The 19,351-nt window shown below is 42.4% G+C and overlaps 1 protein-coding gene across 2 annotated transcripts in view; it reads right to left on the bottom strand.

Moving 5' to 3' along the window:
* TTLL12 (tubulin tyrosine ligase like 12) overlaps nt 1–5,917 on the bottom strand; it is a 66,793-nt gene extending 60,876 nt beyond the window's left edge. Inside the window, exon 1 of one of the 2 annotated variants that reach the window (XM_073316866.1) lies at nt 5,647–5,917. In XM_073316866.1, coding sequence (XP_073172967.1) covers nt 5,647–5,802 — 156 coding nt within the window. In that variant the 5' untranslated portion in view covers nt 5,803–5,917. The remainder of the gene's footprint in view (nt 1–5,646) is intronic. The other variant, XM_073316858.1, reaches the window with a different exon arrangement.
* Between the last annotated feature and the right edge of the window lie 13,434 nt (nt 5,918–19,351).

The raw sequence follows: 19,351 nt of genomic DNA, 5'->3' as shown, positions 1-19,351 counted from the left end.
GGCACATCCAACAAAGGTAGGAATGTGTGCGTGTGCACATGTGTTTGAGGGTTGTGTTGGGAAAGAGCTCTATTTGTGTGAATTGTAGAGGTACTGACGGGGAGAGGGGAACTTTTATCTACATTAAAACACTCAAAATTCTATATTGCTAGAAAATTTTAGGCCTTGCTTAAGTTAACATAGAGAAAAGATTCCTTCCACCCAACCAAACACAGGGGACTTTCCCCCCTTCCACTCCATGACTCACTGATTTTCTTTAACTTCTACTCCATGAAGACCCCACAATCCCTTTCAACCACCCTTCCCATGCCTGCCATTTCTCCTGCCCCTCCTACTCCTGCCTCTCTGAGAGCTCCCCATTCTATGTAAGGAAACATAGCTCAGTGTCGCTCTTTTCCCTACATGTCTATCCCAGTCCACTGCCTCTTCAACATAATTCCTTCTGAATTTCTAGCCCTCCCCCAGATGACCTTCGCTCTAGTTCTATGGGAGCAATAGCATCTTTAGCAGTAGATCCTGGTGTCAGCAGCAGGCCAATTTCTCTATATACATTTATTTAAAATGTTGAACATTGCTCGGTGTACAAGCAAACAGAGTAACTTGGACTACAACCATGAGCAAAAGGAACAGAGAAACAAGTACAGCATCCTGCTACCATATGGCAGCTCTCTGCACAAAGCATTTCTCTGCCCTGCCCTAATAGACAAGGAGTCAGGACCAGACATTCTTTAGCAAAACAAAACCAAAAAGCCACAGTCTGATTTTAACAGAACAGTCTGACAGTTTATGAGTTCCTCTTAGCTTCCAGACAAGGCAACCATTTAGCACTCAGAGCCTCTTCACCAGTTTTTTTTGTTTGTTTGTTTTTTAACTGCCTCCTGTTTACATCCTTCCTCTAATAAACTCCTACTTAACTCATTCCTCGGCCTTCCTATCTTGGTGTGAGAGTATGTAAGTCCTATTCCAAGCTATTTTTATTATTCTTTCCACACTCTCTTACACCCATATATGCATTTTTGTACAGGAACAGTTTGCGATAGGAGTGAATATGATAAAAGATTATTATTAAGGCTGCAAAATCAAGCACTCAAAAGTTAGGAGATGCCAAAATTAAGGCTGCCTTTGCAAACTTAATTCAGTCCCATTGTGCACATTTATTAGGATACAGTCTTTAATCACATGAGCACATAAAATTTCCCCCCTCAAGACTCTGTACTGAATGAGGCAGGGGTCTGGGAGCGTGGTGGGGGTGAGAGATAGAATGTGATCACATAAAGACTGAATCATAATTAAGGCTAAGATTTTGTGACTGATATTTTTAGTAAAACTCATGGACAATTCGGGGCAAAAAAATAAAAATTCACAGAAGCCATGACTTGTCCATGAGTTTTACTAAAAATATCCATGACAAAAATGAAAAGGAGGACTTGTGGCACCTTAGAGACTAACCAATTTATTTGAGCACAAGCTTTCGTGAGCTACAGCTCACTTCATCGGACGCATACTGTGGAAAATGTAGAAGTTCTTTTTATACACATAAAGCATGAAAAAATACCTCCCCCCACCCCACTCTCCTGCTGGTAATAGCTTATCTAAAGTGATCTCTCTCCTTACAATGTGTATGATAATCAAGTTGGGCCATTTCCAGCACAAATCCAGGGTTTAACAAGAACGTGGGGGGGTGGTAGGAAAAAACAAGGGGAAATAGGCTACCTTGCATAATGACTTAGCCACTCCCAGTCTCTATTCAAGCCTAAGTTAATTGTATCCAATTTGCAAATGAATTCCAATTCAGCAGCCTCTCGCTGGAGTCTGGATTTGAAGTTTTGTTGTTGTTGACGAAATGGGTGTCTGAGTTCCCACACCGCCTGAAGCGGGCAGCCGTGCAGGGGCTACGGACAGGGGCGTGCAAACTACGGCCCGTGAGCCACACCACGCGGCTCAGCCCAGCTCCAGCGCTCCGGCTAGGGTGCCGGGTCGGGGCCGCTCTGACTCTCCTGCTTGACCTTTTGCTCTGTCCCAGTCCCAGTTCTCTCTCTTTCCCACCCCTGGCTCCTTGCCTCAGTCCCAATCTTCCAGCCCAGCAGTCCTAGTTCCTCCTCCCAGTCCCGCAGCCGATCTCTCTCTCTCCCGACCCTCCCCATCCCACTCTCCTTGTCCAGCCAATCCCAGTCTCCCCTTCCACTGCATCTCCTTGTCACCTCTCCTCCCCTGTCCCACCCGCTGGTTCCTAGCTTATCCAGTCAGTCCTGGTCTCCCTTGTCCAGTCTCCGTGTTGCCTCCCGGAATTCAATAAGGCCAACAACTGCCCCCCAGCCCCAAGTGCTCTTTCCCTCAAGCACTCCCACTCACAGCCTACCCTCCTCCGCTTGCCCTCCCGACCTCAACTCCCAGCCTCTCCACCCAGCTCCCAGCCTCCTTGCCAAGCTAGTCTGTCTCTCTAACTCCCCAGGCAGTTTCTCCCTCCTCCCCCCACCACTTCCAGACTCAGACTCCTTGTCTCAATCTACTCCTTTCACTCCTCAGGTGTGGCTTTTGTCCCCTCTGCATTAGAATCAGACAGACAGCTTCCTCCTCCATTCTGTCTGGGTCCCAGTAAGGGCGTCATCTAGAGCACAGGACAGACTCACTCTCTGCTCTCAGTTCTGGTATCCAGCCCCACCTCGGACCATAGCAGCCACTACCAGGAAATTCCAGCTTCAGCCCTATAGCCCTGGGCTGGAGGGAGCATGCTCAGATGGCACATGCAAAGGCAAGTCTGCACTAGGAGGTATGAGATGCTCAAGTGGGCCCAGTAGAGACAGAATCTTCAGGGATTTAGATGTTAAATTCTTACAAGTGGCTGACGAGCGTGGGTGAAATGCCATTTTGGGGCAGATTTTCCACAGGCCCATCCCCATCATGAAGGCTCATCCCCCACATCCCTGCTCCAAATCATGCTCCAATCACGGAAAAGTCACCTTTTTGTTGTTTTTAACATGGGCCAAAATAAAATAATAATAGTTCTTTGAAACAGATGAACAGTTTGACTAAAATTTTCCACAAAATTTACCATGAGGCAGATACCAGCATGGAAGATTTCAGCCCAAATGTTTAAAGTTTGGCGAAGTCATAAGCAATTTGAAACAGGGTCTTATAATGAGACCTCTGTGGCAACCTTAACAGCAGCAGTGTTATCAGGCTTGCCTATAATATGATCACAATTTCCCCCCCACTAATTCCCCCTAAAACATGTAAATAAATTTCTCCCCAGCAAAGCCAACAAAACTTGCAAATGGGACTCCTAAGCATATGTGTTGTGTATGAAGTCACTCATGTGCAAGTCGTTTCAGGGACAGAATTTTGAGTTTTTAGGCCAAACCATTTTGGACATATGATAAAAACAAAACCAAAAAAAAAGTGACATTTTAAGAAAGTCATCAACAAGAAATTATTTAAATTGCATCATTTTAGAACCTCTTTTTTCTTTGTATTTTTTGAACTTCATAGGAATTTAGTACCCAAGGATAAGATGTGCAGATGAGCTATCAGGCACTAAATTATTTTGGGGGAAATTGTGTAAATAGAATCATAGAATATCAGGGTTGGAAGGGACCCCAGAAGGTCATCTAGTCCAACCCCCTGCTCAAAGCAGGACCAATTCCCAGTTAAATCATCATCAAATGAAGATGAGGTGGATCTCCCACCCCTCCCGGTTTTAAAAAGTCAAGTTAAGCATAAAAAGTTTAAGCTAGTTTCCTATTGTAACTTTGAAGTGGCTACTGCCAGTCTGTAGTAAGAAAACATGAAGGGGGAAAGTCCACTGGTGCAGTGGCAGTACATGTTCCCATAGAGTTCGGTATAGTACTCTAATCTCCAGAGCTAGAGCCAATTCAAAGGATGGCACTTACAGGCTCTCAAGAGAGCTGGATGGAGCTGTTCTTAACCAGAAAGCCAAGTGGGCAAATCTGGAAGTCAAATGGGTTGATAAAGAGAGGGTTTTTTTGTTTGTTTTACAAAAAAAAACCACACCAACCCATGATACGTTAAGGTTACTGAAAACGCCAATATTTAGATACAACAGCTCACTGGTTTTTTAATGACAGGTTTCAGAGTAACAGCCGCATCCGATGAAGTGAGCTGTAGCTCACGAAAGCTCATGCTCAAATAAACTGGTTAGTCTCTAAGGTGCCACAAGTACTCCTTTTGGTTTTTTAATGTCCCCTTTAGTGCCAAGTGCTGGGGGCTACATGATATAGCAAGGCCCTCTCCCCAATGTTCTTTAGATCTCACTTATTGCATAGCACCACCCGTCAGCTTCCAAAACCCCTAAAGCCTTCTATCAATGATTACACGATGTTAGGGATATATTTCCTAGTTATAGCTTACTATTTTAGATTCACAAAACACAGCTGACAAAAAATTCCACTCTCTCCTGCGCTATGGAGCAATAGATCGATTCATACCTTTTTTCAAAACTGCCAGGAAACCTCCTCTGCACAGGTCTATATTTTAAGCTTTCCAAGGACATTGTCTTTGGGTGTTCGTACAGTACCTAGCACATTGGGGGCCACGATCCTTACTCGGGCCTCTACACACAACTGCAATATAAACTAATAATATAGAGAAAGGTTTTAGAGTAACAGCCGTGTTAGTCTGTATTCGCAAAAAGAAAAGGAGGACTTGTGGCACCTTAGAGACTAAGCAATTTATTTGAGCATGAGCTTTTGTGAGCTACAGCTCACTTCATCGGATGCATACTGTAAAAAGATCTTCTACACTTTCCATACACACAAAGCATGAAAAAATACCTCCCCCCACCCCAGCACAAATCCAGGTTCTCTCACCTGCTGGAAATGGCCCAACTTGATAATCATACACTTTGTAAGGAGAGTGGTCACTTTAGATAAGCTATTACCAGCAGGAGAGTGGGGGATATTTGTGTGTATAAAGAGATCTTCTACATTTTCCACAGTATGCATCCGATAAAGTGAGCTGTAGCTCACGAAAGCTTATGCTCAAATAAATTGCTTAGTCTCCAAGGTGCCACAAGTCCTCCTTTTCTTTTTGCGAATATAGAGAAAATACTATTATTTTGTTATGGGCTCTAGGAGCATTTGCTGCGTGGTTTAATATTTTTGGAGTTTTTCCCTTTGTCACGGCCCTCCCCCACCCGCGGCCACCGAAAGCCAAACTATACTGAGGAAGGAAGAATAACTTCAGCTGCATTTCACGTGCTAGAGAGGTTTCATTAGTATTTGGGCAGCATTTTAAAGACACCCAGACCTACAGACTGTGATGAGGCCAAACATCACCATTAGCTTCAGACACTTGTAGAAAGATCCAGAGAAAAGCTCTCCACGCACTCCCTGTCCCTCCCCTAGGATGTAAGGCCAACCGCGCACGACTTCAAAGCGCCCAAGCGAGCCGAGTTTCCTTTCCAAGCCAGCCTGAAGAAGAGAGCGGAGCGGCTCAGCGGGCTCCCCGGGAAACAAAGCGGGGAGAAAAGCCCTTCCAGCCAGGAGATCCTTTAACCGAACACCGGCAGGAAAGTGCCACCCTCGGGGAGCACGTGCAGGCGGCTCCGGCGCCCGCCAGGGATGTTCCCGGGGGACCCCCCACCCCCTCCACGCCCCGGCCCCGGCCCCGGCCCCGCACGGCGCCCACCTCGTTCTCCAGCTTGTGCCGCAGGCGCTCCCAGTAGAGCGGGGGCACCCCCGAGGCGCCCAGCGCCGCTCCGTGCAGGGCCACGAACGCCCGGTGCTCCTCGGGGCGCTCCCCCGCCATGCCGCCGCCGCCGCCTCTGGGGCGTCTCCCTGCCATCGCCCGCGAGCACGACGCCAAAGCCTGCTGGGCGGGGACTCGCTTTAAAGGCACAGGGCTCCCCGCGCCGCTGGCGGGGGCTGGAAATCACCGAGCGCCCGCAGTCCGGGCCCCTGCGCTGCGGGGGGGGGGTGGGGTTTGCAGCGGGGTTATTTCCGCCTCCCCCCTCCCGGAGCAGTGGGCGCGGCGCCCTGTGCGAGTGCCGGGAGAGCCGGGCTGCACCCGGCCGCTGCAGTGGCCCGTTAGCTGGCTGGCAAATAGGCAGCCGGCAAAAAATCACCTCCAGATTTCAACCACACCAGCGTGGCGTGGGCTGGGTTTTTTTTTTTGTTTGTTTGTTTTTTTGGAGGGTGTTTCGGTTTGGCTCGTTACAAAGATAGGGCGCCTGGTGAAATAGGTCCATAGATGCGAATGTCCAAAGATCAGAGGTGTTCGGGGCCAGGATGTTGGTTCAGGGCAGATCTGCCAATGTTTAATACATGAAATGAATTCATTTCAACTCCACTTACAGCCTCTTGCACTGTTTTTTAGACACTTCTCCACAGTCCATATGATGCCAGCCACTCCTTGATCACATTCCAGCAACTTTTTCAAATTATTGTTTGTAATGGGTTTTCCAAAAAGGCCCCCAAAATCCTGCAATCAGCTCCATCTGGAATTCAGTGTAAGCCTGGAGCCGAACTGTAACCAAGGTGAAAAGGAGGACTTGTGGCACCTTAGAGACTAACCAATTTATTTGAGCATAAGCTTCCGTGAGCTACAGCTCACTTCATCGGATGCATTCAGTGGAGATGTTCAGGCCCCTGAATGCATCCAATGAAGTGAGCTGTAGCTCACGGAAGCTTATGCTCAAATAAATTGGTTAGTCTCTAAGGTGCCACAAGTACTCCTTTTCTTTTTGCGAATACAGACTAACACGGCTGCTACTCTGAAACCTGTAACCAAAGTGAAACTGAGTAATCTATTTTCATTGTCCAAACAGAGAGAAACCAGAGAGACACCATCAATGGTATAAAACAAATTTGTTTTTAAAATGATTGTGGAAATACAGAATGTGCTTTTTTAATCTTCACCTCTCACTTTATGGATGTCTCAGTCTACCACTTTGATAGGCAAATTATGTGTTTTTGTTGGCACTTTTTGCAGGGAAGCAAATTCCCAAAGTTTTCAGTTTGTAAGGTGAAATAATTCCTGCTAAATCTGTACATGTTCTTATTTAATATGGGATGGAGCTGCTTAATTCAGTTTTGCTTGAGGCACCATAAACGTTGTGGATGGAATTGACTGCTGTCACTAAGACTCTCCTCAGGCCAGAGCTGTCCACCTTTTTAGGCTCTTCTTGCTGCATGGGAGCTCTTCAGGAGTTGTGGATGCCTTGTATGGCTGCAATCTCCTCTCAATGTGGATTTTCCTTGGATAGAGTATGCACCTATGTCTGCTCCAGCAGGTCAATATACAAGAGGAGATGGAGTCAGGATTGCCAACACTGAGCAGTAAAAATCATAAATCATGAATTTGCTTTAAAATCATGATTTTTCTAAAAAATGTGGGTAGTTTTTGTCTTCTGTCTTCTGTTTTTGCCTTCTGTTTTTTGCGCTATTAGGGGCAAGCTTCCCCCCCCCCCAAAGTGTACACAAACATTTCAGATTCAAGATTCAACATTTAATATACATGAAAAATACAGGCCTCTCAGGTGGATGGTTGGAGGGGACTCTACCTACCCTCTCCTAATCCCTGGGAAGGGGAGCTTCCATGCGTCCTTCCTCATCCCCCTTCCCTATCATTATCCTGTCTCTCTCACTTTTCCACCCAGTCTCAATGACCCCTAACATTCTCCCTCCATAGTCACCCATTCTCTTGTCACCAGTCTACCATCTACATTCCCCACCTCCTGTTGCTCTTTACGTTATCCTTCCTGCTCTCCTCACATTCCCCAGTATCCCTGTCAGTTTCTACCCTGCCTCCCCCCCGCCCATATTCCCTGGCACTCCCTCAGGCCTCCCCCTCCCCCATCCTCTCTACATTCCTCTGTCTCCTCATAGTTTCCTGGCCAGCATCCTCCCCCATAGAGTGGCAGCCTGGCTTTAATCTTACAGAAACAATGGGAGATGGCAGCCATAGTTTGATGCAAGCACTAATGGCAACCCCATAAAGTATTGTGAGCTGCATGATACATTCACAAGGGTTGGCAACTCTGTGGATCTGGCCCTATACTTACTTACCTACCTACCTACAATAATAAAAAGGCGGTATGTCCAAAAGCTCAAGGTACCCCCAGCACCAGTTACAAAATCAAAAATAAACTTACATAGCAGCTTACCCCTGATAGCCAACAGCACTGAATCCTCTACAGAACTTAATACACAAAACTCCTTTACTCCCACATTGATGTAACCTCTCATTAAACCCCATCCCCGTAAATAGATGCACCTTGCAGCATGCTCTGAGAGTGAACAGATCAGGGTCATTTTTAGATCAGATGGAGGAGTTAGTTTCAGAGCTCACAGTGTATGCTGTACCACCCAGCCTCCTCTCAAATGAAGTGGGATTCAACTCGATCACCTCTGCTGATAGCAACTCTGGAGCACTGTGGCACAGGGAGAGAGGTGGTCTCATAAGCAGCAAGGTTCTAGCAGGGCTTTATAGATCCAAGCTAACACCATGAACTCAACCCAGAAACCAATAGGCAGCCAGTGCAGATGATGGGCTACAGATGACCTGCTTAGCAGGCGGGCATCTGCTTACTGCTCTGTCGCATATCTCTGGATTGATTTATGGTGCATCCCTGTGTGGAGCACACTGTGGTAATGGTAATAAAGGCATGGCTCATAGTAGCAAGGTCCATATCTGAAAGAAACAGTAGCAATCTCTTGCCGAGGTGCAGATGGTTAAAAAAAAACATTCCTGGACGCTGCTGCTCTACAATCATCCAGCTGCAGTTGAGGATCCAACTCATTGCTCAGACTGGACACCTGAATGAAAATGATGGGCAAACATTCTTAATCAAAGGGGGATAGGTCATCCTTGCCATATCCTCTGGTTGTTTCCCTCCGCCTACCACCATGAAGGCTTTATTATGAAGGCTATGGCTAAAAACAGCTACAGATTTAAACAGTATGTGATGATTAAATATTCGTATTTCCAGCTTTGATTGCTCCTTGGTTTTGTATCCTGGTGCACTGTTCTCATTTCATCATACATTCTTTTGCTACATATTGTGGGTTAAAAAAATATGGATGCTGTGATTAAAATGTGGAGGACGAATGACAAAGTATCATGGTGACATTGCCTGCCTAGACACTGCATTGTGGTTGTGAAGTTTCGGATGAGCTTTTTGTCTTTTCTGTCTTTGCCTTCAACTCAATACATACGTAGATATATTCTCTCATAGTGCAAAGCATTACTGAGTCATAGCACAATGAACAGTAAACATAACACAAGAGAATCCTTGGTTAGCAATTTTCCTCCACGTTTTGTGGTCTTCGACCTTGAGAAGCATGTCATATCACATCCTGTCCAGTCAGCTGCATTGTCAAACCACATTCACTGCAGGCACTCCCGCTTCTGGCACTTGGCACCAATACGGCTCATCCACTCGCATGTCGTGCAAACTCAAGTTTTCTTTGTCCAATTATCTTGATGATATCTAGTATCTCTCCACTTATATGCTGTAAATCCAGGTGATTTCCTCATGGCTAGTTGTGTGTGAGGGATAGGTAACATGCAGCAATTACCTGTAGCACTCCAGTTTGATTGCAGAAAGCCTCTGAATATCTGAGTTTCCTTAGCATCCATGTCTTGCATGCATATAGCAAGATGCTGAAGACAAGCAATTTCATTTCACAGTGCATGGTAATGCCTTTGCTTCACCAGACCGAGCGTCACTAGAGCAGCAGTTGCAAGTCCAATTGTACGTCAAATCTCTAAATTATGTTAAGGGTCCCTTGCAGTCATAGTACCTAGCTATTTGATGTGCTCAATGCACTCTAATTCTTCCTCAGATTTTGGTAGAAATAGCTTCACTTTTTCAATCAACTTAGATGTCACCATTGTCTTTGTTTTTTTGTGTGATATCTTTAGACTTAACTTTTCTGCTTCTACTGCTACTCTTTCTGACAATTTTGGCACTTCTTATGATGATCCAATTAGATCAATATCATCTGCAAGGCACAAATAACTAATTTTTCATCCAACAGTGGATACACCCTCCTGTGGGTTTTCCATCAGTGGCTCTTCAAATTTCTTCAATATCACAGTTGACAAGAGTCAGTGATAACATGCAGCCCTTCCAAGATACCTATTTTGGGCCTAAACCCAGCTTGTTCTTCAGTCTATCTGCCTAGATGTTAGGCTCAAATCTAGATGCCTACTGTATCGCACTTATACCTGAGGGTACCCTGCCAGTGTTGTACCAATAAAATAAAAACCAGCAGGATCTTATTAAAGGGAAAAAGGCAAAATACCACATTTATTGTGAATACAGAAAGAATCGTAGTAAACAGTTAGTTATAGTTATAACATTCCATTCAATCTCATATTTATTCACACACACACACACACACACACACACACACACACACACACACACAGAGGTTCTGCAAGGTGGTTATCATAGTTACCAGCCTTAGAGTTGCTCATGCCAAGCCACTGGCCAGGTGGCCTGGACATGAGGAGGGAGCAGGGCCTTGTCAGATGCTCATCTGATGCTCCTGGAAGTTGGTTTGCAGAATCAGACCCCAAAGTTCTCACTTTTTAGAGTCTATTTTTATAGGAATTTCTTCCTATGCCAGTCTATGGGAATTGCTTCATCATGCTGTTGCTGAATCAATCAGCAGATAGTACATTCCTGACGGCTCCAAGATGTTATCTTGTTCTTTGGTTCTCCCATTCTTGAGGCTGTTGGGTGGATTCCAGTCTGCCCTCCGGGGGCGGGGGGGTCCTCTGGTTATTTCCACTTGATGCCTTCTTCAGCCGATGGACACTGGATTCTTAGGCTGGCACCTCCCTGATCATTCAGTTATTATCCACACCAAGCATCCATCCACATGCATCCTCTATCTCTATTTTAATCACAATTGTTAATACAAGGAAAGGGTGGGGAGTCTCTGGGTGCTGTTTCTGTTGTTAGAGTATTGCTTTGAGTCTCTCTCTCTGTGAATTGCTTTGAGAACAGACTCTGTCTTAGAATGTACTAACACAATTAGCAGCTTGCAAGTTTCACACATAGAGGGAGAGAAACAGCACCAAAAACCAAGAGACCTCTTAATTAGTAATACCCTGGAATTGAAACTCTGGGGAATCAAACTCATTTGTGATTTTAATACAGAACTTCTTTAATATGATCCAACACCAGATTGCTGGCTGACTGACTGTTGTCTAAAAATAAAAGTAGAGATGGACCTGAATCCAAATGCTGATCCAAACTTCCTTGAGCTTTGGGAAAGTTTGGGTCCAGTTCCAAACTCTGAGGATCATATACATCCTATTAGTATTACCTGCATCACTGTAGCATTTAGAGGCACCACTGAGACTGGGGCCCCATTGTGTTGGATGCTGCACCTACACACAGTAAGACACAGTCCCTGTCCTGAAAACTTTACAGTCTAGACAATACAAATGGTGTGAGAAAAGAAATAGAATTTCATTTTACAGATGGGGAACTAAGGCACAGCAAGACGAAGTATCTTGCCCAAGTTGTATGCAGTGCAGTTTGTAGCCCCGTTGGTCCCAGGATATTAGAGAGACAGGGTGGGTGAGGGAATATATTTTATTGGACCATCCGCTGTTGGTGAGAGAGAGAAGGTTTTGAGCCACAGCGTGTTCTTTTTCAGGTGTGGGAAAGGTACCCTTCTCGGGGCGGCGGATTAACTACGCTGATGGGAGAAGCTTTCCTGTCGGTGTCGTAGTGTCTTTTCTAAAGCTCTACCACAACACAGCTGCACTGGGCACCGAAGGTGCCCCACTCTAGCACTGCATGTGAAGACAAGCTCTAAAAGTTGGGAAAAATATAAACTTGTAAGTCTTGTATTAAAAAATGTTATTTTGTTTTTTCAAAGACTAATTTATTTTGAGGCCAATTCTTTCTCACAGTAAAGGAGTAAATTACAACAAGCATCGGCGAATTACCCATAATAAATTTGCAACTTTCTATGCAGCACCTACTTCTGTCAGTCATGCTCATAATATCTATACCGTTCATAATTTGGTACAACATAAGTAAAATCAATGGAGCAGAATTTTGTCACATGAGAAATTATTCCTGTTGTCAAAATAAACTGCTTGGCATTTATCTATCAGCAGAAAACCATTCATTCTAGTATGTCCACTATCATGAGTCTGCTCTACATGAGATAAATTATTATAATGTTAAAAAAACCCAAACAAAACCCACCACAACCTCCAGCAACTGTATTAATCTGTCTGCAAGCAGCTACTAGGTGACAAAGCTGATGCCTCTTAATAATAATAATCTCTCAATTGATTTAACATCCATTCTTTCAGTCTAGAATAGTACACTACATATATCTGATGGTAGTTTACACCTTTTACAACATCTTTTAATGATCTGTTGATGTTCCTACAGATGCTCTGTTTTCCTATTTCCTTTTCAGTTTACCATCTACTCACCATCTGGGCTATCCATTGATGGGCAATTTGTGTTGGTTCACTAGATTGAAGCTGCATAATGATTATACATGTGACATATCAAAATCAACAACAGTCCCATTGTTTCAGTACGTAAGAATGTTCTATGGAAATGACATTGGGCAAAATCATGTTTTCCTCTGGAATAAAGATTGGAGGGGCTGGGGAACTCTAAGTTTTGACTTTTGGCCTTTCTTCCAAATCATCATGTCAGGGGCAGGAGTGGGATTCCCCTCCTGCTCACTCACCGCTCCATGGAACGGGCAGCAGGTGTGTATGAAAGTCACAGGCCTCCTAAGATCTGGGGTGGATTCCACAGAGGGCCAGCACCTCCATCCCTAAGGAGCCATGCTCATCGACACTCTGCCTGTGTCTGGGCCAACTCATCAGCTGAGGGGAGTCTGAAAATGTAGTGTCGGAATCCACATGAGGTAAACCTGATAGCGTCAGAATTACTTTATGCAAGGAAATTCTAAGGTTGTTGGAGTGGGTGATATGTGGCTCTCCCTTGGCCATGACCGCTACCCACTCCCCCACATCTTCGAAAGTAACCAAAGACCCAAATATGAAAAGAGTAAATGTGGCACATCTGGGGCTTGTTTACCATGGAGAAAACATGGTGGGAACACCTGTCACTACGAGATCCCCACTTGCAGGCTATCTGTAAGAAACAAGTCTGTGATGCTCAACACTAATGAACTCTGCCTGCTGTCTGCGTATCAGAAGCGCCTCATTGTTCACCAGTGCAGATTAGCCAAAGATATAAAAATGACATTATTACAAAAAGTTTTCGCATCCGATTATTCTGTGCATTCGGCCTGCGCCTGCACTGTTTGCCCAGGCACAAGAATGAGAGGAGTAGAGAGCATGTATTCCATTTTACGTTTATTATGAAAGTGATTCTAGCAAAAGTTTTATTACATGCTTCATTTTGAGCTTTGACATATTAAACAAAGCTATTGCTATACAGAGGCAAAGGGAAATGTAGAGTTAGATAAGATACATTTACAACAACATTTGCTACTACTGAATCTGTCAGTTTTGTTAAAATGTCGGTAAAGCTCAGACCACTGTATTTTATTTTCTAAGTATCAAACTTTGTACAGTTATTCACTATCTTTGCTCTAACTAACATGGTACAATTCATATGGAAATAGCTGTTTGTACATAATTTACATAGGTAAAAAACCTTAGCCTCACCAGCAGCAGCTACAAGGATTTAGTTCAAATCATCACTCATGCCCAGTGATCTATAAACAGCAAAACAGTAAACCTTAGCCTCACCAGCAGCAGCTACAAGGATTTAGTTCAAATCATCACTCATGCCCAGTGATCTATAAACAGCAAAACAGTAAACCTTAGCCTCACCAGCAGCAGCTACAAGGATTTAGTTCAAATCATCACTCATGCCCAGTGATCTATAAACAGCAAAACAGTAAACCTTAGCCTCATCAGCAGCAGCTACAAGGATTTAGTTCAAATCATCACTCATGCCCAGTGATCTATAAACAGCAAAACAGTACATAAACCAGTATCATATTACCAGTAATTTTCCCCCCAGGTCTAGCCTAACAGAAGTTCCTGTTAAACATATAAAGGATATAGTTGACTTTAATCAGGCAAAACTCTCACCGATCTTAGTGGCAGTTTTGCCTGATTAAGGACTCCCAGATCAGGACCAATGCGTAGTTTTACCACTTCCACGGCAACCAAGTCACACAGATATAGTGTACTTTTCCTGATCTCTGTACTATACTGGGCATAATGTTCTGAATCCCCTTTTTGTTTCTGGACTTTATTTTTTCCCCTTAATCAAGCTAACGCTTACTTTAACTTACATGTTCTTTATGTTATGAAAACAGTAAGCGCTTCAGAATGGTAATTGATAGTCACTGCTACCACTACTAGCAGGCTATATTGCCCGAGAAAACCTTTGTTATGATCCCAGGGAGACTGCAGGAATAACAGGACTAACCATAGCAATGAATCTTGCAACTGACTAAATGCAACCCGGGCCCTAATGTAACTTTTTAATCATCACATTTCAGTAACCACTGCTGTCAATGCAAACTAGCAGTATTTCCAAGGTATAAAATGCAGAAAAAACATATTTACAAAATAATTTTAATTAAAAAAATGTTAAAAAGAAAAACAAGAAAAAAGACAAGATGTTTCTCATTCATTAAAATAAAATTTTGTTAAACAGAGCTCTTTGTTGTTTTCCTGAATGTGGAAGATTAATTAGAGATAAGTAATTCAGCTGTATTTCTTAGAGTACACATTTCTGGGTATGCTGTGGAAGTATAAAGCTACAGTCACCGAATGAAAACAATGCAAGTGTTAAATTAAAGTTACTCCTTTACTACAGTCATTTAAAATACAATGTACTGAATATTCCTAAAATGCCATAGAATAGAACCTAGAGTTATTGTCTTTAAAAGTAGAATCAGTGCCATACATAAGCAAAAGTTGAAACCCAACTGCAAAAGTTCGTATGTATTTAAACTTATCTCAGCATTCTGAATACAGATGGTTTAAATTATTACATTGAAAGGTGCCACTGTACATTTTTATTGTTGTATATTACACATGAATTTTATAGATTAATAACTAATTGTAGAAACAGAATAAATAAATGAAATAGTAAACTGGAATTGTATATATTCAGATACTTAGATAACAATTCTTTGCCTTAAAGAGTTAATCTTCCTGTACATTTCTGTTCTTAAGGAAAGTGTGATGAGAGAGAGAGAGAGAGAGAGAGAGAGATTGTTTTTGCATCCAAGCCCAAAACTGAGGAATAAGATCATATTATTTTACAGTAATTTCCCTTCTTCCAAAAACAATTCTAGTGGAAGACAAAAGTCTTCCTTTTTTTTTCTCAAGTGCTCACAAATTCTCTCATCCTAGAAAACTATCTAAATAAGTATCAAAAGTCTCAACGTGCTGAGATTCTATAGAACTTTCCCAGTTACTGACATTCCCATCAAATGATAAACTAAAGAAAGAAACAGCAGTTAGACGAAACCATCAGACTAATATGTGTAATCGTATTCGTAGGTCCGGCTCTTTAGCTCCACTGAAGTCAATGGGAGCTTTGCCATTGACTTCAATGGGGTCAGGATTTCATCCCAGATTTTTTTTAAAAGAGCATTAAAAGTTACTCAGAATCCAGACATCAGTAAAGTCAAAGACCAGTTGATGTAGCAGTTCTAGTAGACTATGAATCACAATGCTGCTTTCACTCTTAAAGATTATTTTGAAGATAGCTATCCAGAATAGTTAATCCTGGTTTATTTATAAAAATGGTTGAAATAATAAATTCAAATATGCTGGGTAAATTAACAAGGGAGCCTTTCTAGTTTGGAAGTTTAATTTTGGATAATTTGCCCACATTGGATCAAAATCTCTTCTTTGTAGTCCTACTTGTATGACATAGGACTGAAAAATCAATCGTGCTTATTAGAAGCCATCTAATAAATCAAACTGCAGACTCTCTGAAAACTCTGGGCCCAATTCTCCTCTCGCTTAAGCCAGTGTAAAACAGGAGTAAATGCACTAAGTGAGTGAAGTTACTGTAGTGTAAAATTGGTGTGAGAGAAGAATCAGGGCCAGTGCCTTTTTATAGTTCCTCTCTTCAGTATTGTATCATTCTATATATTACATTCAAAGATTTGCAGAACATTCTTTTGTAGCTCATAGAAATAGCTTTGATCCTGTTTAAATTTCAAGGTTTGGAAGATAGACCTATTTTCCAACAATTGTCTCACCAATGAGGGAAGATTAGCATCCAATGTGGCAGGTGGGATAAATGAACTAAATTACTGAAGAATTTCATGGATGCAGCATATGGCTCTCCCTCTTTCTAAGATTCAGTGTAAGAACAGGATGCTTTTCACTTAAAGCTCCTCAATTCTTTCTGCCAACCCACTTCAGTTGTTAAGGACTCACTAACAGCGTTTTGGATGTACAGTCTGTCAGCCCATGGAGAATAGACTTTTTACGTCATGATTTTCCATGCCTAGAGAAGATATATGACAGAGTTAATAAATAAAAGTACATCATCTTCTGATAGCACAATCATTCCCATAGAAACAGAATTACTGGACATATGCAGCAGGCATAATGTCCAGATCTGGATTCAAAACTTCCTAAAGTTTGGGAAGTTCAAATACAAGGTTTTGCTTCAGACCTGTCAGAGGCTTTGGAACGAGTGGCAAATTACAGAGCCAGCTTCAGATTTAACACTTCCACAAAGTTTGCGGGTGTTCTCGTGGTTTGGGCTCATCTCCAATAATTATACCATAGAGTGCTTTGACTTTACTCTCTGGGGCAAAACAAAACAAAACACAAAGATAAGGCAAAAAGAGAAAAAGTGTTTTAGAGATCGTTTGTGTACAACAGAGGGAGGAATGTAGGGAAAGATGGTAGGATGAAAGAATATATCAAAAGTTAAAAATTCAGTCTTACTGAGTTAGCTCCTCAGCTGGTTTAAATTGTCGTAACTCCATTGAAGGCAATACTCAGCTGAGGATCTGGCCCATTGAATTCAGTGCCCTGTTTCTGGCTGTGCTCAAATGAAACCCACATGCCTACCCCATAACAGTTATTAACAATTAGTAAATGTGATGATTTTGGCATTATTATCAAGCAACTTCTAATTATTGCAGACTACAAGATCACAGAAAATATATTCAGTCTGTCGTTTTTGTGGGAGATGAAGAATATTTAGGGATGATTCATTACCACCTCTCTAAAACAATAAGTGCAGAATTTAGGGTAGGAGGAGAGATTTAAAAAATAAGTGCTACTGGTGTTCAGCTTTTAAACATAAGAACATTTTCAAATTGAACAAAAAAAGGTCATTTGTGGATATGGAATTAGGCCATCACAAATTAATACAGTTTTCAATCGCCCTGTAGTAACACGTGAAGCCATAAATGGGAGATCATTTGCCGCACTAGATATAGATGCAATATTCTCTATTTAGGTAAGTTCTACCATTTTTTTCACACCTGCAACCTGCAATTTTGAATCTCTTATTTTTTGGTATCATGAAGGTGCCTCTCTCGCAAAGAGGGAAGCATTATTAATGTCCTTATTTCTCCCACGTGCTTTGAGTCTCCGAAGTTTGATAGCTTATCGCCACCTACAAAACAAGCCATTTCTTGCTCTACTGCTATTACTGAATGGTGACATGTTCTGACAAACTGCCATAGCAGTCTGTGACTGCTGTTAATGAAAATACAAACATTCACAAATCAGAAGCCCAACTCACATTAATGTGGCACCATATTCTATTTGATGAATGACAGTTTCTGCCAATATGAGTCACCAACTTGGTTTTTCAAAGCCCTCACACAGCTCTGAAATTCATACCATACTTTGGATGGGGATTTTTAATAGCAATTTTCACTTTTATCATGTAAGTGAAATATTATATGCGTTTTTATGAAAACTAGCTTGTATTAACAACAAAAAATCCCAAATCTGCTAAGACAATATTATCTATCACTTGATGCTAACTTTTTTCATTAGAAATTTGCACATCTGCCTGGCACATTTCTACGGGGAAACACAAACATCACATAAAATATATGATTTTCTACATATACAGCACAAGAAACACTCAGTATGTCAGCTATGTACTTGTAATGGCCAAATTGTTCTCTTGGTTACAGCACAGTCAATGACCCAAATTCTACCTTTATTACCTGGGAACAAATCAATGCGTGTTGCACCCATGTAATGGAGGGCATCCTCAGAGCTCGGCCTGGTCTATACTGGGGATTGCAGCAGTTAGTGGCCAGACACCAGAGCAGGTGCATCGGTACAAACCTCTAGTGTAGACAAGTTAAACTGCAATAAGCACCAGTGTAGCGTAGCCATTTTAAGCTGGGGTAAACTGCACCAGTGCAAATCATAGTTTAGCTTGCTTCTGTTAGTGCTTTCCACTAGTGCAGCTATACTGTTGGCTGGCCACCAATGGCTGTGATCAGGGCAACTCCCTAGTGTAGACAAGCCTTTGTCCTGGCTTCATACCAGTTTAACTGAAAGCCCTAAAAGCGTTACTGCACTGAAAAGGGATTCCTGACCTGCAAGGGAAATTACCTTGTGCTGTGTTGCAAAAAAGATCATTTGCCCTGCAGGCCAGTAATATTTTACAGTGTTGTTGAGACCAATCCTGTGAGTTGCTGAATGGGGGTTTTAGGTGCCGTATAGTCTGCATGAGACATTCAGTACTGCGCAGCATTAGACCCAGACTTATTTCCTTAAATTGAGAAATGCAGTTTGAAAGTTCAGAGAACAACGTGCAGCCTTCAGGAAATGATGGTGTTATTTCATTTCTTTAAATTGTGTGTCTTCTTTTGAGAATTTCAGTCAGTTTTCCAATATCTTTAAATTGGATTGCGGTAATGATGACCAATTCAACCATTCTGGATAATCTCTGGGACACCTTTGCAATGTTCACATCACTCTGAAATACTAGTTTCTTTCTAGTTGTCTTTGAGCTTTCAGATTTATGCATGCATATTTGTGATCTATATAGATTCTTGTATGATCCACTGCAATTTATTGTACAAACTATGTATAATTATAAGTATTTCTACTAGCTCCCCCACCCCAACAGTTAGCAAATGGTTTTCCATTCTACAAATGCACTAGGCCTAGCACTGATCATACATCCCTTGGGACACCCATCCTTGGACTCCTACTAGGCAATAGTGATCATTTAAAAAATTAAGTTCACCACCCTTGAGGAAGAGATCTTATAAAAGCTAGCACAGTGACATTCAATTCTGAAAGGAGAATTTTCCTTAAAAAGGAGGAAGCTACTCAAAAAGGCCCTTTAATTAAAAATGAAGAACTTAAAATCAGTCTGGAGACTATTTTCAGCACACTA

The sequence above is a fragment of the Lepidochelys kempii genome, chromosome 1 (genome assembly GCF_965140265.1).
Source record: "Lepidochelys kempii isolate rLepKem1 chromosome 1, rLepKem1.hap2, whole genome shotgun sequence".
NCBI classification, from domain to species: domain Eukaryota; kingdom Metazoa; phylum Chordata; order Testudines; family Cheloniidae; genus Lepidochelys; species Lepidochelys kempii.
This window is presented reverse-complemented; position numbering and strand designations above follow the sequence as displayed.